Source organism: Mchenga conophoros, linkage group LG22, assembly GCF_057382185.1.
Source record: "Mchenga conophoros isolate Kocher_MC1m ecotype Shallow Benthic linkage group LG22, M_conophoros_male_GT1.1, whole genome shotgun sequence".
In the NCBI taxonomy this organism is placed as follows: Eukaryota; Metazoa; Chordata; class Actinopteri; order Cichliformes; family Cichlidae; genus Mchenga; species Mchenga conophoros.
Genome location: NC_140546.1, coordinates 11892542 through 11917953, shown reverse-complemented (window position 1 = coordinate 11917953; position 25412 = coordinate 11892542). Strand labels below are relative to the sequence as shown.

Sequence of the window (25412 nt, the reverse complement as noted above, 5' to 3'; positions counted from 1 at the left end):
CAAGGACAGGAACAGCTTACATCATTAATATTTTACCAAGTGCCATCATCCTGTAATCTGATTTACTTTGGTAAAGAATGCCATCTAGTGACAATAAATGCATATGTAGGCTTTGGTGTCAAGTGCAGATCTAGCTCTGTGGGCATAAATCCACCTTTTAATCAATATTACAGGCTAAATGTCAATGACGAGCGCACACAGTTATGTTATAGGCATGAAATACCCATTTATTACTTTGCACATTAACACAAGAATTCCCTGCAGGCGAACAAAAACAACAAAAACCAATTCAACATGTCACATAATAGCAATAACAGCAAGTGAATGGCCTTCTGAGGGCAGGGACAGAACGAACCCTGCCCCTTTACAACTTAAAGGATTCCGTTCATTCACAGAATCTGAACCACCAGATTCCCAGAATCGGATCGCTCAGATTCTGTGATTCTATTGCTATTAGACAATCACACAGTTTCAGAGACCACTAGCAGGAAAAAATAAAAATAAAAAAAATAAAGCAGAGCTATAACAAACCTAAAAAAGAAAAAAAAAGTGGGAAAAAGGGTAACAAAAAAGGGGGGAAAAGACATAATACACAATGTCAAATTACAAATCTGTCAAGATATAATATATCAAAGTGAGAGGAATTTAAAAATAATTCATGCTCTTTCCATTGGGGCACAGAAAGAATTATGGATCTTGTTTTAAAAAGGTTAAAAAGAGGTAATCCTGCTCCGTCAATGCCTTGGGGACCTCTACACAAAAGAGGAAGTATATCTGTGAAGGGTCAGCGGAGTTGCCATGGAAACAGGAGAGCGCCCACCAATAGGCGTGGCAATAGGTACAAACCAGGAGCGAGAAGACGAAATGGATGCTCTCTACAGTAACCTGGCTCAGAGGAAAGGAGTTCGGTCTTTAACGGGTCCACGTTTGAAGAAAGTACCTCGTTTGATTTGGAACACGACGCAAAGCACAGAAGCCCTCACCTCAAAAAACAGCTTGTACCTCCCAAATTACTGACATTTGTGTAGGAATCTTTAAAATACATCTTAAAGAGAGACAGACAAATATTGCTAGCCTAAAACAGTCCCACTAAATTGATAAACATTTACCCCGCCCCAAAAAAAGGAAGTTTATATTTTTTTTTCTCTCATAATAAATATGACTCCAAAAAGGTTTTCAGTTTTTTTGTTTTTTGTCGTTTTGTTTTTTTTAAAGGACAATACTCTGGCATGCAGGCGAGCAAAGTCTACATTTTGTTACTTGAAAGAAAGAGTCTAAAGCCTACACAACTACTCCACCGAATGCACATTCCCACTGATTGATACAAGCAAATCATGTTTACAAAAAATAAAATAAAAGTAAAATTAAAAAAAATAAAATACAGAGATTTGATAGCGAGTGACCAACAATCACAATGAGTAGAATTATATCTTTGTTTTTAACCATATTTGAAAACTTGGGTTAATATTGCTTTGTAATATTTATAAACAGGGAGTGAGCCTTTATCTGACTGGATTTTAATGACCAAATATTGTGATTTAAACATTCCCCCTTGGAGATCCCAGATGAATATTTAATCAAATCTGCTAACAGAACTGCACACTGTAAAAACTAATCTGCATCATTTAAAACTTATTGCAAGCAACGCCTGGAAAACATCCTCCCCAGTCCCCCTTCTGCTACTCATTTCCTGCTTCTCCACTTGATGCCCACGCCCACATCAAGACGGAGCTCAAACTCATTCATAGTAAACCTGCTGCTTTACGGGTGGTTTATTACAAAAGGGTTTTCACTGAGCTGTCCCTCTCGATGAGGCGTGCACATTTCTCCCAAAGCCTGCTGTCCTGCATTATTATCCAAAAGCAACATTAGGGGGAGCCAATTGTACGTCTGTCACCATTAGTTTCCATGTTAAAAAAGGGAGGGCGGGGGGGGGGGGGGGTTCCCAAGGGCAGCGCTTCTATTTACCGTCAATTTAATCCAGTGTTGAAATGCATAAAAAGCACAAAGAAATACTGTTAAATAGAGAATTGTAAGATGGATATAACTGACATACACGCCGAGTAAAATTGTTTATAAAAAAAACAATTCAATTCAATTCATTGCCTACCATAACAACATTTCCCGATTGTCTCCATCTATCGGATCAAAACCAGCCAACACCCGGTGCGGGACGTACACCACCATGGCAGACCTGTTACACCAGTCTGACTGCTACAAGACAACTAGAGTCGGCCACTGTTACATCAGAACCTGCAGAAGAGGCGCGAATTCATCCATCCTGAGAACTACCTCTCACCAGAATGCTACAAAAAAAAAAAAAAAAAAAAAAAAAAAAAAAAAAAGATTTCCAATCTGAAAACTCAACCCCTCAACCTGCAGCTCAACAACTGAAGTCTATTCCTGAAATCACACTAGTAGCTATATAACTGGCTTCGCTGCAGACCTTAAAAATTTGATCACAATAGTAACAACAGTGACAACAACGAGAACAACAACAGTAAACTACTAGGTCTAAAACAGTTTAAGATAACCACAAAACATCTTATATTAAACTTTTACAAATCTGCTTTGTTGATTCGTATGTATAAATGCATAAAGGTAAGAGATTGACAGTGCCCTCTGGTTCCTGCTTAGCATCCCTGGTCAGTGCAATGAATTGGCCAACATTAGCAAAGGAGACCTTAAAAATCAAAATTAAGTTGGTTCCAGGTTCCTTGAAAACAAATTTAAAAATGTCCAGCAGTGTCATAACCCTTCTTAAAAAGTTTTAAAAAATTGGATACCACTTTTCACACAGAAAGCAAGACTGATAAAAACATACTGTGTTTAATGCCTTCAGCTTTTTAAACAGGTCCCAATGCTGAACCAGTCACAGGCCAGACCATGGTTGCTACTGCTACACATCAGTCCTGGCTTCAGTTACTACTTGAAATGGACTCTGGGATTCAAGGATGTTTAGAGGCACAAGAAAGCAGCCGTCTCCCAAAGGTGCAAATCCCTATCCAGCCTGTGCAAGCAGCAGGCTAACACAACCACTAAATGTAATAAAGCATTTCATTTAATAAGTGACCCAGGACTGCTACAAATACCCACACGTGCCTCTATGAGGCCTGTTTAAGTCATATGTCTCAAAGTTGCTCTATAGATGTAAATATATGCTTATATGTACTGTATGTGTGAATATAAAACACAACAAATCTGAGGCATTTACAGCAGTTATCTCCTTGATTTCCCTTTACAATTCAGTGGCCTGCCATGAAACACACACAAACACTCTCATACAGCAGTAAATGTATATACAGAGATGCACGCACACACACACACAGACTTGCGTATTCTTCGCTAAGATGGGAGGAAAGTCGCAATGGGTATGGACACCCAGGTCACCTCGCTTGTAAAAGACCGAAAAAGGAGAAAAAGTTAAAACACACGCTCATAAAAAGGAAAATATATATAGATATAGATATCATTCTCAAAAGGTCAACCCCCCTCCATCTCTGTTCATGTAGAGCTCCCTCCCCACCACCCGATAAACCCAAGACCTTGTGACAGATTTTGCCCAAAAGGGCTTTGAGGTAAAAGTAGATAAGAGTCCTGCTTAGCTGGGAGAGCTAAAGAGCTGTGCGGGCACAGTTTGCGCCTGCCCACTCTCTCGCTCAGTGTATCTTATAAACACATGAGTACAGACATTCAAATAGAAAAAACAAAAACAAACGCAAAATAATGGCTCAACTCGTAGGTGTGTATGGTTTGTTTTTGTTTTTTCGCGTTTTTCTCTTTTGTGCATTGTAAACCCCTGTGGGTTCGCAGTGCTGGATTGCTGGTTAAAAGGGCGGCTCGATTGGGAACGCTGGTTGGAAATTGTTCCATGAAACAGAGCCTGCTGGACGTTGGGATGTAGATGAATCCCCCTCCACGAGCCGCTTTGGTGCAGATTCAGAAAATGTAGAGTGAGTATGAAGAAAAGACTACAAGGAGAGAGGGAAGAAGGAAAACGGGGAATGGGGCAGATGGATTTAAAAAGAAAAAATATATATATATGGGGTAGATCCACAAGTGGACTGGCTGACAGGCTAGTTCAGGCAAAGTACATGGTGTGCTGGGTATCATAGTGGATTTGAACTGCCTTTGCCAATGCCTGGGGGTCTCGGCCATTACTCTGGCCTGAGACGTGGCTGCCTTCGGCGCTGCAAGACAAAAAAGTAGTGTCAGTACGGTTTTCCTTTCTGTACCATCAATACCGATTAGAAAGCCATTTAATAATTTAGCTTTTAGGTGCTTTAGAGTTTTAAACTAATAGGTTAAAGTGAGTTGATGCACAGACTTCTATATTAAAAACCAATTAAAAAAAAAGTTTTACATTAGAACTTAAACAATGTGGTTAATTTGAAAGGTTTTAGAAACATCTTAAACACTCATTTATGTTTTATCTGATAATGACATTGTTGTAGTTACATACGAGGCTCCCTTACCTGTCATGGTCTTTGTCCACCAGGTGGTAGCGGGCTCGGAAAGCCACCAACCTGGCATAGTAGGCTGGGGCCGGGATGGAAACTGAGCGTGTGCAGCGAACATAGGTGTGACACAGCTGGTAGGTAAGGAGCTGCAGTTCATCGGCCGTGAAACAGTTGTCATCCCACAAGACGTGGTAGTGGGAGGGGCGACTGGTTCCCTGAAAGAGAAAGCAATGCAACAATGTCAATACTGCATTACAACTTCATGAAATGACTTCCTGCTCTATTCCAGCTCACTCACAACCGCAGATTTGCCTGGAATCTGTTTGTTGCTCTAATCTTTGTCCACCCTCCCAATGCTCTGGAAGCTATTCCACTGCAAAAAGTTAATAACCTGGACACAAATTTCACTCATTTTCCTTTATTATCATGTAAGCTCACCTGGATCCCAGCATGGCTGCACAGGTAGAAATCAAATTCGGACGGGTGTGTGATGGTGCTGTCCACTGTGGTGCCAGCTGGAACGTTACCACTCTTCCCAACCTGCAAGGGGTCATAAAGTCAGACTTAGGGAACAGATTGACCAATAGATATCCCTTAAATGCACACATCTGGGTAAACTGCTAACCCTCTCAGCTTTGTCAGAGCAGAAGAGACGAGTATGGTGACGTTTCTGGACCACAATGTAGGTAATGCCAGGCCTGTAATCCTCCTCCAGACTGATGCAGGCCTTCCTGATGGCTATCAGCTCGGGCCATGCTACCTGAAATACCAAAAATAATTTAATGAATTTACACAAAACTCAAAGGCGTTTGATTTTACATATCATTCTGTTAGCTTTATGGTTTGTAATTTCTACATGCTGCCAGTATTACCTGTTTCATTTGTCCCTCTGATACACCACCACGATAATAGATGATGCGTGTGGGCTTGAAGCGTGTCGACTTGTAAAACTGGATTAGCAGTTCTCTGACCATGTTGGTAAGGTCTTGGATAACTTCCTGGCTGAAGAGCTGCTCCTGAAGATGCAAAACAAATCTGGAGTTAGTACAGGAAAGTATTAAAAAGTGAGCAAACTTTGGTTTAATGGACGTGAGCTGGGTCATACTGAGGTAAAACATTAGATCTGTTTTATAAAGACCATCTGTGTCAGTTTCAAGCACATCTGTAGTTACCTGGGACATGTCTTGTCGAGACGTCTGGACTCGCACCGTGGCGCAGTACCGGCTTGGGTGGCCATCCATGCTTCCCACCACTGCTGCGATGGATGGTTTTTTCCCGTCACCCGCTGGAGGATGTGTGACATCAGCACCCAGGAAGATGACAGGCTGCTGGAACACAGAGGGCCTGAAAAAAAACAAATAGGAGTATGCTTCATTTTTAATTTCATACTGCATAAACAGCACTAATACTGTAATAGTATAATTAATAATCCTCGCATGTTTGCAAAAAAAAAAAAAAAAAGTCTTTCTGTCCCACATGATTACCAAGGAAGATTTCATTTTCCAGAGAACATTTAAACAATCTTCACCATTCAAGAGAAGAAATTGCATCTCTGTGACCAAATTAGAATTCTTTCTGACCTCTGATGAGGCACCAAGACATTGTTGATGCCTCCTAGCTTGGCGTTAATCTTGAGGCAGAGGTTGGAGAGGGTCTGAGGGGAAGTCTTCACCACGTTCTTCACTTGCACGCACTGGGTGGCCATACCGAGGAGGGTGTCTCCCACCCGCTTTACCTCAGCTGCACAAGACAACCAACATGACCAAGATTACAGTCACAATATTGTTTAATCCATATAAGAAAGAAGAAAATAAAAATGAAGAAAAGTTCCTTACCGTAGACCGGTGTTTTGCCAGGAAGGATTACCACAATCAGCTGCAGACCAACGTAAGACATCTTAAGGTGTTTAAACATGGGCTCCACGCTATCAGCTCCTTGGGCATATTTACAGAAACAAGGCTGGCCTTGAATGGGCATCCCAGCATCCTTTGAAATTTTTCGCAGCTGGTCAGTGAAGCTCCTGTTAAAACCCCAGAGTTTATTATAAATCAGTCCCTTATCCAATTCAAGGTCGTGGGCAATTCCCATCTACTGCTGTGAAAAACCGCTTGCATATAAATATTCTCGATTTGTAGTTTAGAGTTAGTAGTAATGGCAACATGTTATATCAATGATCGTTAACATCATATAGACATACAAAGCTTTAAAATCGTTGCACTCTTCAGAATCTGGGTTTTCTCATGCTGCACCCAAACAGTGATGATGCCGTTGGGGGGGGGGGGGGATTTGAGCAGCTTAGTCTAAAGAGTTGGAGTATTAAAAGTGAGTTCTCATTTACAGAACTTAGTTTCATATTTTTGTGCACAGAATTAAATCCAGACATTTCACTGTAACACTGAGTGTTTAATATAAGCGTAAATGTTAGATATTTCTTTAAAATGTTGCACTAACAGCTGTTAAAAGCTTACTTGAGCAGGTCCTCACGACATTGTTTTTGTGGAGCGAAGCAGGCCACAGCCCAGACCTTGATCTCTATGCCAGCGTAGAACTGCTTGCCCCTCATGTCCCACACGCCCTGATTGGGCGTCGCCACTGTTTTATTCTGCGGAGAGAGCCCCTACACTCTTAGTCAACCCTGCAGTTGGATGAGCCAATACAAAAGCTGCAACAATTACAAGCAAACAAAGCATTAACCCTCTGAAGTCCAATCATCCTTAAGGTTAACACTAACCCTATGTTGAAGAGGGGAAAAAATAAATAAATAAATAAAATAAAATAAAAAAAATAAAAAATAGGACTTTGTTTTGTAAAAATGTGTAAAAAAAAGTTTGTGTGTATGACAATTTTGTCCACTGGTTGCCAAAACATGTGAAAACATTTTTTTTTTAATCCAAAAATGTAAAAATGAGATAGGGTTAGAGTTATATGCACACTGACCACTCAAAAAATAAGGGAACACTTCAAAATTACACATTGGCACTCAAATGACATTTCGGAGCCAAAATCTTTCACTGTGTAAGTTGTTGAGAACATGAGGATGTAACAGTCAGTGAAAAATATAATTTATTCCCTTTAAGGGCTTAGATAGATCAAATATAAGATTTTCAAAGTGTTCCCTTAATTTTCTTTATCCACATCCTTTGACCTCAGAGGGTTAACACACAGCTGAACATGCCTGTAAACACTGTACATTGGCTAGGAACACTGTACAAGTGTTAAAAGGCTTAAATGTTTGATACCTCAATACCAGTTTTACCATTGCTTATAGAGGGGGGGGGGGGGGGGGGGAGTGTTAACACATGACATTTATTTTGGCATCACCAGACTTGTGTAAGAAAAAAAAAGTCTCAGTTTTGAAGGCTGCAGTCAACCAAACAAAGTCCTGGCCGACTGAAGTATACCTACTCTTCAACCAAGTGTTTGGGGCAGTGGGTGTGGTGGGATACGCTTTACCTCTACATTTAGTAAGTCTGCCACAGCTGCTTGCATTTTATCCTAAATGAATTTGAAACAGACATAGAAAGTCATTATTTGCAACATATTCACTCTGTAATGGTTCACTTTTAGCTAAAATCTGGGAAACTGTCAGTTTAGATAGGAGCAGGAAGCCCATCCAAATTGGTCTGGGTCCATCCTTGCTGCCTCTGACAGATGATGGGGCTGTTGAAACAGTGGTCAAGTACAGATACATAGTTAAATATCTTCCTTCTTTTATGCTAAAGCTCAATGTGTTAAAGGCAAATGTTGAGACACTGTAGTACAGACTAGTTAACCATTTCTAAAGATATCATGCTGTTGAGCTGTGACATGCAAATTACTGACAAATTTAATGAGTTTAACTTAATGTGGCTACAACTGTAACAACATCAGTTGGTTTGCTGCCAATTCTGAGTACAAGTTCAACAAGTTGATTCACCAATTAAAGCTAGCAGTATCTAGGTTTGCCTTGAAGTCACCAGGGCTGGGTGAGTCCATAGTTGTGGTGTGGGGGGTGTTTCCGAGGTAGATTGTTACCCTGCTGCCAAAAATAATGACTTGGTCCCTCAAAGGCTAGTGCCAATTTGGTCAGTCATGTAAACGTATTGCGCGCAAAAAAATATAAATAGATTTAAAAAAAATAATAAAATCAGAACTTTTGATTCTTTTTAAATTGCCAAGAAATAACCGGTTTTCTTATATTGCTTCATGTCAGGGGTCCTAATGAGTAATATGAGTATAATGAGTATTGCATCCACTTAAAGAGACACCGAGCACTTCCAGTTTCAGTTGGGTTGCGACTGGAAATTCAAAGGGAAGCTTTCAATTAAGTTAATAAGATTTGCCAAAGGCCATTAGGAGCTTTGTTCTTCAAACTGAGTGGCCACATGGAACTTCAGTCGAATGCCAAAAGTTTAGTGGTTCTCCATCTCTTTTCAACACAACCTGAAAAATGTATTTAAAAAAAAAAAAGAAGATAAAAATACATATTTACAGGTTGTTCAGACTAATAAAAACTTCAGCGCATATTACACAGAAAAAAGGCGGCACGATTATATCACATTGAATAGAATGAAATGTGCGCATTTCATTCATACAAAGTGATCACAGAAATTGGAAAAAAGCTTTCTGTATGCATTAAGGGCACTTATGCTAGAAGCTGATTAGACTCAATATCCCAGCAGGCAAATGGCCAAATCATTCAGTGTTCTTTCAGGATCTTGGGTTTATGACGCAATGTATAGTTGAGGCAGTTAGAAGTGGATTTAAGCTTGGCACAGGTACTCCCCCCCCCTCCCAAATGAGAATATGCCTCTTTTTTTTTTTATAAAAAGTTTAAAAAAGGCGCCAGAGAACTCTACGAGAAAGCTGGCCAAAGACTGAGCCAATATTTCCCCACAGGGATGATTAAAATTTAATCTTATCTTAGCAGAATCATTGCACACTGCCAGTGAGTGGCGAGTTTTAATCCAGCCCCTGTAGTATTTATATTAACCTTCTAATTTTCATATGAAAAATAGATTCACATTCACTCCACAGGCACAAACAGTGGAAGTGAAGACTAATTTTACTTTATTCCTGCATGGATAAGAGTCTTATCGTCTTCCGGTTGGCAGCATTTCCATTACCCCCCACCTTTACACACAATCCTTGAATCCCAATTCAGCCTCACATGCCTTCCCAGGCAATAGTCAAGATATTGAAGGCGAATAACTTATTGCTATATGGCTATTTATTAAATTCCTTATTTTAGCTAGGTAGATGCAAATGATGCCATCTAGCATCACAGATCCTAACAGAGCGGTAAACAAATTGAACATATCCAGGCTTTCATTGCATTAGCTGACTTGACACAACCTAAAACACCAGTCAGAGATAACAAATATCCCGACGGTGGGTATCAACTTTGTTAACTCAGGGTTTTTGCGCCTCACATAAAAGGGGTCGTTTGATGGGTCATTTGACTCTTCCTCTGCACAAAGTGGATCAGCTGAAGCACTGTCTGAAATCTATAAAGAACAAAAGAAATAAGTGAAATGACACACTTGCTACACATGACAGTAATGTGGGAGAAAACTGCTAACCTTGTGATGTGATCACCACAAGTGCACAGAGTGCTAAAATGTATAACCTCAAGTTGATTATTTTAACCACTCAGTGCATTGTTACTGCAGCCATTTACTTCTAAAAAGGCAGCTGCACATTAGAGTTCAGAAACTTTAACATGCATACATCTAAACAGCCACATTTGACTGTCTTAACCTTTAAAAAAAAAGAAGAAGAAAAGAACAAAAAAAAGATGTGGAAAAATCACTTTGATTTGTGAAATCAAAGTGAAATTGAAACAGCTGAATGTTCTGTGATTAACAGCCTACAAATGTGGCTGATTATTTTAACTACTCCAATAGCAGCTAATGGAACAGATTCATTCAGTGGTGTTGGTTAAGGCACAACTTAAAGCATAATTTATGGTCGAGCAAATATGTCCGTCTGTGTAGACGTTACCACTCGTACAGCGGGGGAGAGGGGCTTTCACTCACTGCAGATGGGCTCCCATGCAGTTCTCCAAAATTCAACTGCACGTCGCTGGAAGCAGATGCTGTATGCCACTGCCAATGCCGACTGCTTGACAAGTGAGCCGGAATAGAGAAGTGAGCGACAGCGGAGTTCACTGGGAAAAACCGCAAAACAACAACATTTTGCTCTATATTCATGCTGTACTTTTTTTAATTAAAGACAAAGCATGAAGAGTACTGACAGTGGCTGCAGTGGAAACTTCATGTTTAACACTCAGTTTCACTTTAGCAGTTTGTATGTTGTAACTTCGCTCTTCTCCACTACTGGCTGACGGACCAACAACAGCACAAGCAAGAGTGGCCCGCAGACCGGCTGTACCACATACTTTGTACACTGCTTCCATACACAGAGCCCTCTGCAGGCAGATGGGCCATCCCCAGACCGCCCGCTGTCTGTGAACACGCTCTCCCTGCTGAACCATAAATTCTGCTTCAGTTGCTTATATACACTGTGTTCCTCCAGGAAACAATCAGTTACAGGATACAGCAAAAAGATGACAAAATGAAGATTTAAAACCAAAACTAAATGCTTCTAGCCAGGTCAAAAGAGCCACCTTCGTGACACTAAAAACTGACTTTAGGCTTCTCAACTTTAGATCCTCAAATGGCTGATTTGAAATTCAGTGGGCATATCTCAGTGGTCCACAGGCTCCTCATCTCATTTCTTCCACTTACAAAAAGCAGTCAATGCAATATCATTTAGATCTTTACATCCTGAAGCTGTCTTAATGAGGGGAAGAATATGCAAAAGGAGACACTTAATAGACATCTGAGATGCACCACAGGATTATAACATGGGAAAGGTCCAGGTCTTACAAGTGTGCATATGTTAAAGCCGACTACTGTATCACCTATACTTCCAGTTTAATGTATATGTAATGGGTATACTATTCAGCATGTACTCAAGTCATTAATCACTTTGGATATTTTAATTTAACTGTATTTACAAGATTATAAGCATCTCAATCCTTAGCTGTAAAACCTCTGCAAACCTGGAACATCCCCATGTCACAGCATTCACTCTGAAGCCCCGTCCCACGCCCACCCTGTACATTCCCAACGGGCTTGCGCCCTGAGAATGCAGTCCCCTGCCCAGTACTCACCCTGCCACAGTCCCTCCCTGTGTCTGTACTCACCCGGCCCCCATACTGTAGCATGGGTGCTGGGAGGACACGCCCTGTCACCTCTGTCATGTCATTATGCACAACAATGCCAAATTCCTTCAGGTAAGGGTCGGGGCCCCCGACCATGCTGTTACTTTTGACCTGAGAAAGAGAAAGGAAGACCAGTTCACAGGAATCACAATACAATCAACCTGCCAGGGACTGGCATTTGAAAATGTACAGATAAATCTAGTATACTGACAATGACAACTGTGTTTATTTATTTAAAAGGGACAATGCACTCAAGTCAGACACTCAAATTTCTAATTTTCCTTTAGACATGGTTGGGTTTGAAGCAGTTGCTATAACTAAGCAAACAATTAAAAATACAGCATGATGATCCAGCCCCCAATGCCTCCTCAAACAGGGAACCAACTCTCACCAATCTGCTGATCTCTTCCTGTCTGTCGGGGGCTGAACGAGCTGTAGCTTTAATCATGGTTGATGTCTGGTTGTCGGTCAGTTTCTTGATACAGCGCTGGCCTGCTACTATGTTACAGACCTGCAGGAGGAGGAATGGGCATTTCATTAATTAAACAAAAATCAGATAAGAGGAGCAGCAGTGGGCAATCTGAAAAGGAAAAAATGTCACAACTTTTTATTAATTTTATTATTATTATGGGGCAGGGATAGCTCAGTAGGTAAAGTGGTCGCCCCATGATCGGAAGGTCGGCGGTTCAAATCCACTTAACGGCTACCCTGAGGTACCCCTGAGCAAGGTACCGTCCCTACACACTGCTCCCCGGGCGCCTGCTTAGTGGGCTGCCCACTGCTTCACTGAGTGAATGGGTCAAATGCAGAGAAAAACAAGTAATTTCCCCATGGGGATCAATAAAGTATCCATTATTATTATTATTATTATTAAAGGTATACTGCGTGAGAACATTTTCCATCTCCCCCCCCCCCTCCAAACAAAAAAAAAAAAAAAAAAAAAAAAAAAAGGGGGGGTTTCTCACCTCTAGGGGAAGGTAGGTGTGCTTCTGTTCCTGTCCTACTTGCAAACAGGGTAAGTGTGGATACTTGAGCTGTAGATTGTACTTCTGCTTGAAATACTGAGCTACTGTGCACTCCATGGCCTGGCCGTTCTCAAGCTGTAAGGGGAACCTGTGCATAAATGGAAAATGTGTGCAAGCCACATTGAAGTCTCCGTGAGTATGAATAAATAAGAAAATGTTTGCCTAGTTTAATTCTACATTTACAACACTTATATGACTTTGGTACACTTTACTACAGTGCCTTTGCTGATGAGTGCAGGATTGCTACTTACGTCTGATGGCTGGCAGGTCGGCGCGTGACATTGCAAACTCGATACTTCCTCTTCATCTGACCACAGTGTGTGACCTCAACTTTCAAACCTGTTTAACAACACACCAAGAATAATTGCAATGTCTGGATAAAAAAAAATAAAATAAAATGTAAAACACATTACTGTGTTTGCCTTTAGCAGGTTTAGCAGTCTGGTTTTTTGAGGCCATAATATCAATGCTGACACTCCAGCTAGCTATGCCTTTTCTTTAGACAGAAAAGTGTGCTTATACAAGCCCCACAGAGGCTAGAGAAGTGAAGAACAAAAAAAAAAAAAAAAAAGTTTAATTTCAAGTTTAACTATCTGGTTCTGAATTTCAACAAAAACATGTCAGCAGCTTCTGCTCTTTGTTGTGCAACTACCAGTTACAACATGTGAGGCTAAAGAAAGATCAAAACTGGTCAAAGAAATGTTTCTGTATTTTTGCTTAAAGAGAAAGTACTTTGATTTCCGCCAGTTGATTTAGATATAGCAGGACTGCATGACCCAGTTACCAGAGTGGATTTCTTTGTAACTTTTTATGGAGTGCGGAAGAGTTAAAGAGTCTAAAGTCATTCATAACGTGATAATGTGTGTCACTGACCTCCCCGGTCTGGCAGATTCTAAGCTCTTAATTCAGTTGGTGGTTGTGAGTGCTCACCTCTTATTTCCTTGGTGAACTTGACACGTTGTGAGTCAGTCAGTGGTTTGGTCTGTTCATTGATGTTTTGTATATCAAGCACCTCGCACATGAACTCGATCACAGGCTGAGCACGGTAGAAAGCAGTAGCTGATACTGTTAAGGAAAAAAGAAAGTTATTCAACTGGTTTTATAAATCAGTAACTGAGGAAAAATGAATAGCAGTCAATACAGAAAAGCAAAGCTGAACGAACCAATTAAAAATCCAGACCCGACAGAAATTTCTTTGTCAACTTCGCTATTTAAAGACCAAACACATAACAGCCTTGTGTGCTTCTGTGAACCAATACCTTGAGCTGTACTTTACAGGTGCAAAAGTTCAATGGAGATACTTGTGTTTAGGGCACCTTTCACTTTTACCCTTAATTATCTACCTTTATTTACCTTTTCAGATTCATATTATAAACACAACATGATTTGTAATGCATCTTATAAAGCAATATATTATGATGCTTTGCTAACATACTGAAACTTCATATGAATTGCATTGTAATACTTACGACTGTTTCCGCCCAATCATTTCTTTACAAGTTTTTACTAAAGAAAGTCAGTGTTTCTAGTCTAATGGGAGTCATGACACTGTACGAAATATTAAAGAAAGTATTCTAGTTGTAAGCACTTTCTTATTTCATTAGGCACATCTTGCTAGTACTGTGGTGGACCCCGTTTTTAATTCAGAACTGTTAATTCTTGGTGGCAAAGATTCAACAAGGTGCTGGAAATATTCCTGCAGCATTTTCATCCATAGTGACATGATAGCATTGCACAGTTGCAATTTGTCACTGCATCACATCTTTCTATTGGGGATTGGACTGAGACCCACTAACTGAGGCCATTTGAGTACAGTCAACTCATTGTCATGTTCAAGAAATCAGTTTAATGCAAGATTCGAACTCTCATTCAACTGTCACGGCAGAAATTAAGATTGATTGATCAAAGCAACATTTTTCCAATCTTTTGTACAGCTTCAGCAAACCTGTGTGAACTGCAACCTCAGTTTCCTGCTCTCAGCTGACAAGAGTGGCACGGTGTGGGGTTTTTTGGCTGCTGTAGCCCATCAGCTTCAAACTTTGAAGTGCACTTCCTGCTCTTGTTTGATAACAAGTGGTTATTTGAGTTACTGTTGCCTTCCTCAGCTCAAAGTAGTCTGGCAATTTTCCTTTTACCTCCGGTATCAACAAGACATTTTCACCCAGAGAACTGCCATTCGCTGGATATTTTCTCTTTCAGACCATTTGCTGTAAAACTAGAGATGGTTGTGTGGGAACATCACAGTAGATGAGCAGTTTCAGAAATACTCAGATCAACCCGTCAGGCACCAATAACCATGCCACGTTCACTCATGCTTGTCACTTTTCTCCATTCAGACACTGAACTTCAAGAGGTACTCTTGACCATGTGTACATGCCTAACTGCAGTGATATGCTGTCAAGATTGGCCAGTTAGATATTTGCTTCAATTGGCAGTTAACTGGGTGGCCAGTGAGCATCCTTACATCACATAAAAATCTTATTTTGGATGTTTTCAAATCAATAAAATTTCAAATCATAGCTGCAGAAAAATCTGTTTGTACCATCGATGTTGAGCATCATGTTCCACATGGCAGGACGGACAGACTGATGGAAACCAAACCACACCTCCCTGCCTCCACCAAGAGGATGGTAGTAACCCTCCGGAGGAGAGAAAAACGATCGCCCCACTGGAGTGTACCTGTGTGTAACCGAAAAACAAATTTTAGGTTTTATATTATCTAATTTTTGTATTTATTAACAAACCAGATGTTCACTTAACCATTAAGGTATATTTTTAAAACATGCAATAAAAAAAAAAATCCAGACGCATTAGTCTGAAAGACAAAAGTGGGCATATGAGCATGCTAATAACTGCTCTATTGATCTGGATATTCGTAGTACAATGAATTCTTGATATGTTTAAGTCCTTCTCTTCTAAATACATCTGTGTTTACATTACTAAGTTATAACAGCTTTCAGGGAAAATTTAAGCCATTATTCTGACATTAGATTACATCAACAACACTGCAGAAAAGACGTGAATAAGCTGGTGATGCGTTTGTAAGTCATGGGTGAAAAGCCGTACCTCATGGAAGGCAGATGCCTTGTGATGACATCCAGAGCCTGAACGGAGTCCTCTGGCACCTCGTTAAGGTGACCCGACAGGGCTTCCAGCAGCATCTGAAGACTCACCACAGAAACCCACTGCAAGGACACCTTGAACGTCTGATCTTTCCCCTCACCAGGTAGGGTGACCTCCAGATCCACCTGAGGGCAGAAGAGGGCCAAGAATGATGAAAACAAAAGCTCAGCGAAGGGACATTGGTTGTAGAATGTGTGACAAGGGGTGATCAAAAAACCCAGAAATGCAAAACAAAGAATGTAATCATTTTTTGGATTACAAATAGATGAGCTAGAGTCACCAATGAAGAATCAAGGGGTATAAACCAGACAAAAACTGAAGGAAAGGACTTTAAGTTACCAAAATAAAGCAAATGAAATGTCAGTAAGTCATAAAAATGGCACCAAAACACTTTTTTAACTGGTCATGCAGATATTAGTAACCCACTTTGTATTACTGAGATCTCATTTCCACATATACTGGCCAGATACAAACAGATTAAATTATTGGAGTGAAATTTATTGTTTCCTTTAAACATAAATTTTCATCATCAGGCTTTTTTGTCAGCTTAAATTACATAGTCGATGAAATATGAATGCCTGCATACTGCATTTTCTATTAGAGGTCCTATCTAAAAGACCCCTCAGACCAGCACAGATCGCATTCCTGTTCCAGACTTTCCTAGAAATCCAGTTGGAAACCTTTCACTCAATTATGTAGTCTGCCTCCTTAAGCTGAGCCAGTAACCCATTTAATACGCCTGCCATTTCCTTCTTAAAATATGATCTACAATCACTGAGGTATGCCATTAAATACAAAACTTATCCCTTTATGGTGCATTAGAGCTGACAGTTTATGTGCCTGAAATACCAACCCTGTCCCTCCCTATTGGCAGTGGATGTGCTGTGTACATGTTCCTCTTCCCATCATAGCCAGGCTGTCGGTCACCAAAAATCTGCATCTTGAAATGCCGGACCATGGTATCCACCACCTCCCTACAGAAGCGAGGTCCAACAGGATAGTCAGGGCACATAATCAACATTCAGAGACATTTAGGCAGTCTGGTTGCAAAAGCAACAGATCAAAACGATCAGTATCTTCATGAATCTTTACCTGTTAACCCTTCGTGGTCGTTTCTCAGGCTTGATCTCAATATCATAGTGATAGACATCAATCTTGGGAATCTGCACCTGGAAGTGGTTGGCAAGGAGCCGGATGGGTTTCCCCACCGTGCCAAGGCCGGGACGCCGTGGAGGCTGAAACAGAGAGGTAGGGGCGGGCGGGCCTGAAAGGAAAAGAGTAATAATTTGCAACACAATAACAATAAATTGATTCCCTAACGTCCACATTTGAGACAAGTCTCATTTTAAACTTCGCATAAAGCACATTTGGCATTTAACTGTTTATAAAGGTGGTGACAGCTTGTTTAGCTTGCCATTAAATGTCATGTCTGATGGATGAATGTGCACTGCGCAACGCCAAGCTCATTGGAAACTCTCATTAGTGACACCTGCTTGAATGCACTAAAATGGTCTCGAACCCTGAAGGGCACATGCATGCTTTGATTGATCCGTAACTCTGGCCCCTGACCTACATGGGTCAACAAGGGGCTGGCGAAACAATGACCTCCAATTATCCTTCAACCCGCCCACTGCTCCACCCAGACACACAGGGTGCCCACCCTTTACGCCGAGACAAAGACAGCGCTCTTCTCAGACAAACAGCAGTGGGACCATATGGAGGGGTGCCATGCGGACAGTCTGGGATTACCGTTACAGTCCGCATCCAACTCCCATACATACAGAAACGTACATATACACAATTTACGCTAGTACATGAGCCTCAATTTTAATCATAAAAGCCGCAAGTACCGAGGAACACAATATATGCACATATACGTGCACAAGACCTCAAGCTTCCTGTTACAGTGAACCCAATAATGATTCATCTCTCAAATATCAACACTACTGATTTGCATCAACACGGGAGGAAGGAGGGAATGTGGTGCTTATTCTGTCAAAATCATCAGCTGATATGGCTAGCCAAGCATTACTTGGCACAAGAGCGCCTAAAAGGCTTAAAAATCAAACATCCTAATACAACTCTCTACAGGAGGGGAAAAAAGCTTTTGAATGCTTTAGCCAAACTAAAGCATGCACAAAATTTAAGCACTTAAAAGGAAATATATATACTTATGTGTAAATATAATAAGTGCTGGTAGCACCAAATGTTGCCTAATGCTTTTGTCAACTGCCAGCTAAGGGACTGCGGGGGTCCTCCTAAACTCCGTGCACCCACACGCTCCAGTTAACAACTGAAGCGTGAGAGCACAGACAACTGAGACCCTCCCCATCGCTTCCTAAAAACACGCTTCCCAACATGCCCTCATCTAGCCTGCGCACCCCAGATCACCCTCCTCCCTCCTCTATTCTACCCACTCCTCCTCCATCACATGAACAAGCCATTAGTTCTTATGAAACATTATGTTTGACGATACGTGCTCAAGTAAGAAGCCATTTGTTGCACGTCTGCTTTTCTCTGCCACGATCTGGAAATACTCTGATGAGTCATTTAAATTTGTCCTACTGGCCTTGTTACAGATAGCAACAAAAGGCATACCAAATGTTCCACATTATGCTTGAAGCTACACGTCTCTGCATATGTTGTACTCATCATTTGTGTTGGTGTATGTCACAACTTACAGGCAGGATAATTTGCTTATGTAACATTTTGTCTCCAACGTGGGATTTTGTCACACTTGATCCTTCAGTTCTGCAAAACCAACACCTTTGATGCAGCTGTGTTTTACTAGGGAAGGAATAGTCCTCATTGAGGTACTTTTATTCATTGCTGCCTTATACTATCATTTGGCAGCTCCAGCTTTTCAGATTTGTTGATGCATATATTCTAAAGTCAAACCAATGTAATAAAGTACAACTTTTGTAATTTAAAACAAAAATATGAATGACTTGGCAGAAGTAAAAATGGATTTGGTGAATCTTATATAGCACTTTTCTACTCTGACTAACCCAAAAACTCTATGCTCTATATAAACCCTATCTAACAATCACACACATTCACTGTCCGATGGACACATTGGAGAGCAACTTGGGTTAGCATTTTGCCCAAGGACATTTGGCATGCAGACTGGAGGGATCGAACCAACAACCTTCCAATTAGCAGATGACCTGCTCTAACACCTAAGCTACAGCCAACCCAAAGACATTGTAAGGCATGTACAATAATTCTTTTAATGCAACAAGTAATAATGACACATTATAACAAACACAGCAATAGAAAATGGGCCCATTTGCCAAATTATTTTAGTGCAGGCTTAGCATGGACTAAATTTCAGCATTCAGCCATCTGCATAAATAATCCACTTTGTGTCTATGCAGCTAACAGACGACCTGCAGTCAACTGCAAAAACAACTTCTATTTCGTCTACCTTTGTGCATATGCGCAGATACCTTTGCACACAGATTTCTTTTGTTTTCAGCCCACTGTGTGAAAGTAGCAGAAAGTGTTTTTAGTATAGACATGATGCACAGCAACTTTGAGGGCTTCCTCTTCCACCAAAAACAGAGCTGTGCCTATATTTAGCCTCCTCAGCTGCTACATTACTACACTTAGAAATGTGTCTCAATGTGAAATGCCTAAAGTCATCCTTCCTCCACAACCACTCTTCTCTCCACTAACACCCCCCCCCCAACTTGACCCAACATGAACTTTAAAATTGTAAAATATGAAAAGCACCCAGCACGAGATAGAAACTGATAGTTTTGTCTGACCAACTGTCTAAAGCGCAGCTATTTTCCAAGTACTTGTAATCCAATAACTAACAACTTATAGCAAATCTGAGTGTAACTGCTGGCTTTGCTGCCACAGGCAAGAAAAATATAGATCTACTTTTAAATTTAAACATAAATAATTAAGTTAGTATTGGATGACAATCCTAAAGTAAATCCGTTGGGCATGTTTCTTTGCCTTTAGACAATAATTCTGATGGCAAAGGAACCAAGCGGGACAGGCAAACAAAAAAAAAAAAAAAAAAAAAAAAAAAAAACAAGTATTGGATGACAATCCAGGCGACTGAACATTATACAAAACTTAAGCCACACATGTGGATAACACATTTCACTTTAAAGAACTTCTAAGTAAACATGGTCTTGTATTTTGTGAATGTCATAAGCTCATTCTCAGTAACAGCACTTTCAACTGCACAAGGGGTCGCCACAGTGGGCAGCTCCAAATGTTTGATTTGGCAGTTTTTACACCAGACGCCCATCCTGACACAACCCCGACGGGATCCGTCTTTCCTCCTGGGATCACACTGGGGTATCTCTCTCTTGTCTGGCAAATATGTAAACCACTACACTATGGAGCTACGAGGCACAGTTTCAATAAAAAAAAAAAACAAAAAAAACAACCCAATATTTAATACAGAGCCTACATATTTTAGCAAACCTGTCAGCTGCACTAACACAAGACAGCAGTGACAATCTGCACAGGTCTTTTAATTCATTTTTTCAACCAGAACAATGAAGTACTTAAACAGTGCTGAATACCATATAAATAGCAGCTCTCACATTTACAGCGAGCTTCCTCCATAATTTGTGCTTCTGCTCCAAATGAGACAGAGTTGCATCTACTTTGAGTCACAGAGGAAGTGAAATTAACTTTCCCCCCTTACACACAAAATGACAGATGCACTAAAGGCAAACAAGCCTTCCTTTTCAAAACTTAAATCCAAACTGACCATAAACATTTCGGCCTCCCTATCTTACTGTAACACCCCACCCCCAACTCTTCACTGATCTAATTTAGACAAACCATTAGATCGTGTGCAGTGTACTCACACTTTCTGAGTAGGGTTTCCTACTAATGCACTGTAGAGCCTACTAATGCTATGCATGTCCCTGGTAACCACAGTGGAGCATAGACAGCTGGGCTTAAAGCTAAGCACGAGGATGATGGCTTGGCCCTGCGATGAGTCAGAGACTAAGAGCACCGAACAGGGAGTACACTGACGCCCACACCTGAAAATCACCCGGATTAAGGTACTACACCGAACAGGAGAAAGAGGAGATACATTAAGAAAGGCTTAGTGACCATTCACAATGTAGAAATATCCACACATCAGTGTAGAGATGTGCAGAAGAATCAGGCGAGCTGACTTAGATGATTTTAAATGTAACACAGGATGTCTTACTGACCATGTTTACCATTACGAATTAATGCATTTTCCAAATGGGATCTTATACTTCTACACTTCCTCTCAGTTTCACTCAGTGTCCTCCAGGCTTTTGTCTTTTCACTCATCTCTGCATACTCATGTTGTGTGACTCCACCACAATTTCGAGACAACAACAACCCAATTCAGAATTCTGTCACTGAATAGGCCACTCACTGCTGCATTTCACACCTCTAAGAACAGACAGTTGACCATCTGCTTTACATCTTTCCTGTGTTTGAAGACATCCCCACCACTGAACAAGAGTATTGTTGAAGCACGACTAAACGGGAGACAGCAGACACACAGACTGGGCTACAAGACATTACTGTAACTGTAATTTAGAAGAGTTAAAAACTGCAACTAAGGCCGTCACAATATTAAAGCTTTGCGTTTATTTTGGTCATAAAGAAAAGAACGCGATTAGATATTAAGCATGTATAGAAATTTTGAAAAAGAGTCAAACTTATTTCTAATACATTCAGATTTACTTCACACCTGCACCGTGGCCAGTTTGCATTATATTAATATTATATTATTATTAATAATTCAATATTAATAAAGATTAAGCACTGCCTTTGAAAAGGGCAGCAAAGCTTTACAAACATGCCAAAAAGAGAAATTCTAGAGCAGTGTTCACAGATCATATTTATATTCATCACAAAAAATCTCATTGTTACGTCTGCATCTATGAACGTGTAAACAAAGGCTTTGATAGAAAATCTCAATTCAAACTCCACAACCTAAACACTTGCTGTAGCAAAGTACACACAGCAGGCACAATAAGCAATCACTAATGTATAATAATAAATGCTGATTACTTGGGAGTCATTATTTCATTTCATTATGTGCAGCAATGATCCAAACACACCCCTGAAGGATAGATAGGATGCATTGTCCCCAATAAGCCTGGACCCTCACAGCTTCTTGCATCCATTTAACATTTTCTGCAGGAGCACATTTCCTGTTTAAATAACACATCTAGTGCTTCCTAATGCCACTACCTTTCTTCTGATTCTTGCGGGGAAATGTGTGGTCATTTAGAAAGTCAATAAATAAATAATAATAATAAACCATGTCAATGCTGTCGCATGAAGACTTTTCTGTTGAAAGATGCTTCGTTTATGAAAAGGCGCGTTTCCCACACACAAAAAAAAAGAACACAATGTCTCCAGTGGGGTGGGGGGGAATATGACCTAAACATATTTTGCAGCTTTGTGACAATAACACTGCATATTGGACTGATGACCGCACAGGTGCATGATTTGACTTCCCACTGCATGCCTTTATTGCATCAAAATACGTGCCTTTGTTATCATATAGGAGACTATAATGGAGCTGGCCTGCAGATCTGATCGATAAGAGCGCCATCCATCCCTGCTGTGCTCTCACGGGCGCATGGCTGCTGCCCAAGGAGAGGCGCGCAAACCGATGACCACCTCACATTAAAAAAAACCCACAAAATCACCACATCTGCAGAGTAAACGTGTTTTGTTGGCATTCATTTTGTCTTCCCAAACCATCGCTGTCATCTTGGACGGGCGGGGAGGGGGGTGTAAGAGACGAGCTTGCCTGCTCCTGATGGCGATGCAGGCAGATTTATATGATTTAACTGAGAGGGGGATTTTGCAAAAACACGTTACATTCCGCCGTATTTCGACGCAAACGCGCAGTCCCCTTGAAACAATCGGGTCGTAAAGGCGTGAAACGCCGAATAAACACAGCGAAACCAAACAACGTAAACATAGCACGACGCGGAAGGAAGGAAGGTCCCAGTTAAATCCCCACTCACACAATGCCAGCCCCGACACGACGAGTAGAGCGTGCCTGACATAAATATAACCCTCGGACACGGCGGGAGAGTGGATAAAAACAACCCCCTCCGGTACTAACAGGAAGAGGAGCCCCCCTTGGTTCGATGTAATTAACGTACTACGAGTACGTACACAAACACGGGCTTGGGCCTCGGCTTGTTTTCCCGTCACAGCGAGGCCTCGCTGCAGCCACGGCCCCCAGTGAAGCGACGCATTTGCGCACACGCGCCCCACACACGGCTCGCGCTCACAGCTCCTCGCTCCGCTCTCGCTTTCTTAAAAATCCTTACCGGGTCCGAGCGCTTCCATGGCCGAGGCCTCTCTCTCCGTCTCTGTCCCGGCCTGGCGGCTCCGTACCGACGCTGAAATTGGGGGCGGTATCTCGAAGCTTGAAAGTGGCTAAATTTAAGAAACGGGAGTATAGATAGACGCGTGGACGACTGCTGACTGGGCTGACCTGAACTGAGCTACCGCCGCTGCCGATGCTGCTGACGGTTTAGATATGCGCATGCGTCGGTTACAAGTGGCAAAATACACCGTAGGCTACCGCAGAGATGCAAGCAGTTGTTTTTACTAGTTATACTCAAAATTTCTTTGTTTGTGAGTTAAAATTAAATACAGCTTAAACAATATAGCATCAATAAGTATAATAGCATTTTTACACTATACAAATTACCCTTGTATTCATTCATTTTTCTATTATATCTTCAATTCATTTTCTCATTCATTCGACGCCTGAACGTCTCCAGTGTGGGATTAATAAAGTTTCTGTCTGTAAGCAGAGTATATACTAAATATTTGTTACACCAAATAAAAAAGATCAAAGTTTCTTAATGCTTAATTGTGCTGTGAGACATCAAAACATTTAAAGCAAATCTTGTGTAAGTTTTTTTGTTTTGTTTTTTCAAACTGAGAAGCTTTTTAAGTGATACTTTCCAAGCAAGGTGCACATGCCCTGCTTTATTTTATCTGAATAAAGCAGAATAAAAGGTAGCAGCTTTTCATCAGTTTGTGTTTTTGTTATTTACTTGGATTATATCATAAGAAATCTTATTTTTTGAGAAGGGGTTAAGACCCCCAAACAGGTTGCTGTTCGAGTTTAAGATTTAAATTTGAATGTTTTTGTTTTTCCTTTGAAGATTTAGTTGGGACTTGTAGAAACATGGTCACAAAATAAAAATAAAGAAGAGAAACCCAAGGCAAGATATACAATCTGGGCATCCTTACCTCTTCTAAATCCAAACCGGTCTTCATACCTCCTCCCTTTTCCGTTGCCTTGCTTTGGTAGTACATAACGCTCCAGGAACCGCCTTAAAATATAACCGTATTTTTTCTGCAACAACTCCCAGTTCATGGTTTCTGCTGTCAAGACGCTATAATTGGACGATACGCTCAATAACAGCCCCACACGATTCTCGCTCCGTGGTACCAGCTCGTTGCTCTTAGGCAGTACCATTGTTGCTACTCTACCTCCTCCAGTAGGATACCTCCACACTGAAATAAAAACCTGCGCTTAAACCCCTGCTATATACCTTTTTTCACCTGGACACGCATGCGCAGTTGTCTTAAGAAGTCACATCTGAAAAACTTTTGTGTCAATAAAACTGAAACAATATTAGAATGATAAAATGTTTTTTTTTAAATGCTGTAAATTGGAAATAAAAACCTAATGGCCAAGTATGTGCATTCAAGAAGTAGGACTCCAGTTTGGTTCTTGCTCTCTGTGCAGTGGTTCAGAGTGCAAGATGTTGAAATAAATTCGCTTATTGGTAAGTACATTTGGAGTGGAACATTGTGTTAGTGTCAGTTGTTGATTGATCATTACGAATCATCTGTTCAACTATATAGCAGAGCTGAAAAAACTGATTAAAGAATCAATGTCGCTTGTTGATTAACCTGGAGTATCAGCCTTTGGGTGGGGATGTGGGGGTGGGGGTGTCAGTTTCGGGGGTTATTGTTTGGTCTAACAAATGAAACTGTGGGATACTGCTAAAAATCCAAATGTTTCATTCAACCTTGCAAAAGACACAAATGTATTAAGCTGCAAAAACCTGGAAAAAATACTAATTAACAGAAGTCAAGGTTATGCAACTAATTTTGAGAAACAGACAACTCTTGGATTGGATTAATTAGTATCAACAAAGCGCCGACTTTAACACTTGATTGGGGAATAGTGGGTTTGTAAGTAGAATTGCACAGAAAAATCTGTGTAGATGGACAAAAATGTGGAGAAATTTAATGGTTTTGAAATGTCTGGGTAGTAGGTCTTTAAAGAACAAATAAGCGATAAATGATTAAATAAAGATATCACTCCATTATGCAATGCCATTTTCCTTGCAACGGGACAATGGAATAGTTGCAAAACGGTGCATTTTCAATAACTGTGCTTTATGATTAATTACCATTACAATAAGTGTTAAAGTTGTTCTGATATTTGGAATTTTTTCCTTTTTGTTTCTTCTCCAGCAACAACCCCCACCCGCCGGAGAGGTCCCGGGGATTAAGCAAACGCTTTTGCATTGCAGCGTAGTCAAATTAGGCGGGACAGCTGCGCCAAACAGACCAATAGGA

General features: G+C 40.8%; 1 protein-coding gene across 10 annotated transcripts; it reads right to left on the bottom strand.

Moving 5' to 3' along the window:
- Positions 1 to 201: 201 nt before the first annotated feature.
- ago4 (argonaute RISC component 4) lies at positions 202 to 24323 on the bottom strand. 10 transcript variants are annotated; one of them, XM_085263463.1, is made up of 21 exons: positions 24069 to 24323; positions 16908 to 17079; positions 16669 to 16789; positions 15759 to 15940; positions 15235 to 15371; positions 13623 to 13757; positions 12944 to 13031; positions 12633 to 12780; positions 12059 to 12178; positions 11617 to 11778; positions 9872 to 9946; positions 7914 to 7955; positions 6929 to 7062; positions 6296 to 6480; positions 6041 to 6200; positions 5633 to 5804; positions 5333 to 5476; positions 5086 to 5220; positions 4899 to 5000; positions 4476 to 4675; positions 202 to 4190 (listed from the first exon to the last, which is right to left on the bottom strand). In XM_085263463.1, exons 1-21 carry the CDS (start codon positions 24295 to 24297, stop codon positions 4082 to 4084), a joined length of 2952 nt encoding a protein of 983 aa, XP_085119589.1. In that variant the 5' UTR covers positions 24298 to 24323; the 3' UTR covers positions 202 to 4081. The 10 variants fall into 10 exon arrangements, with proteins under 10 accessions (XP_085119589.1, XP_085119590.1, XP_085119596.1 ...); XM_085263464.1 differs by having other exon boundaries at positions 11650 to 11778; XM_085263470.1 differs by lacking the exon at positions 24069 to 24323 and adding an exon at positions 23132 to 23324.
- Positions 24324 to 25412: the final 1089 nt, after the last annotated feature.

What these genes read in the sequence shown, in the direction of transcription:
- ago4 (XM_085263463.1), bottom strand. Translation starts at nt 24,297, where the DNA reads ATGGTACTGCCTAAGAGCAACGAGCTGGTACCACGGAGCGAGAATCGT. An exon ending in CATGATGCTCAACATCGATG is followed by an intron (nt 13,758 to 15,234) that starts GTACAAACAGAT and finishes TTTCCTTAACAG; the next exon opens with TATCAGCTACTGCTTTCTAC. An exon ending in GCTCTGACAAAGCTGAGAGG is followed by an intron (nt 5,001 to 5,085) that starts GTTAGCAGTTTA and finishes GACCCCTTGCAG; the next exon opens with GTTGGGAAGAGTGGTAACGT.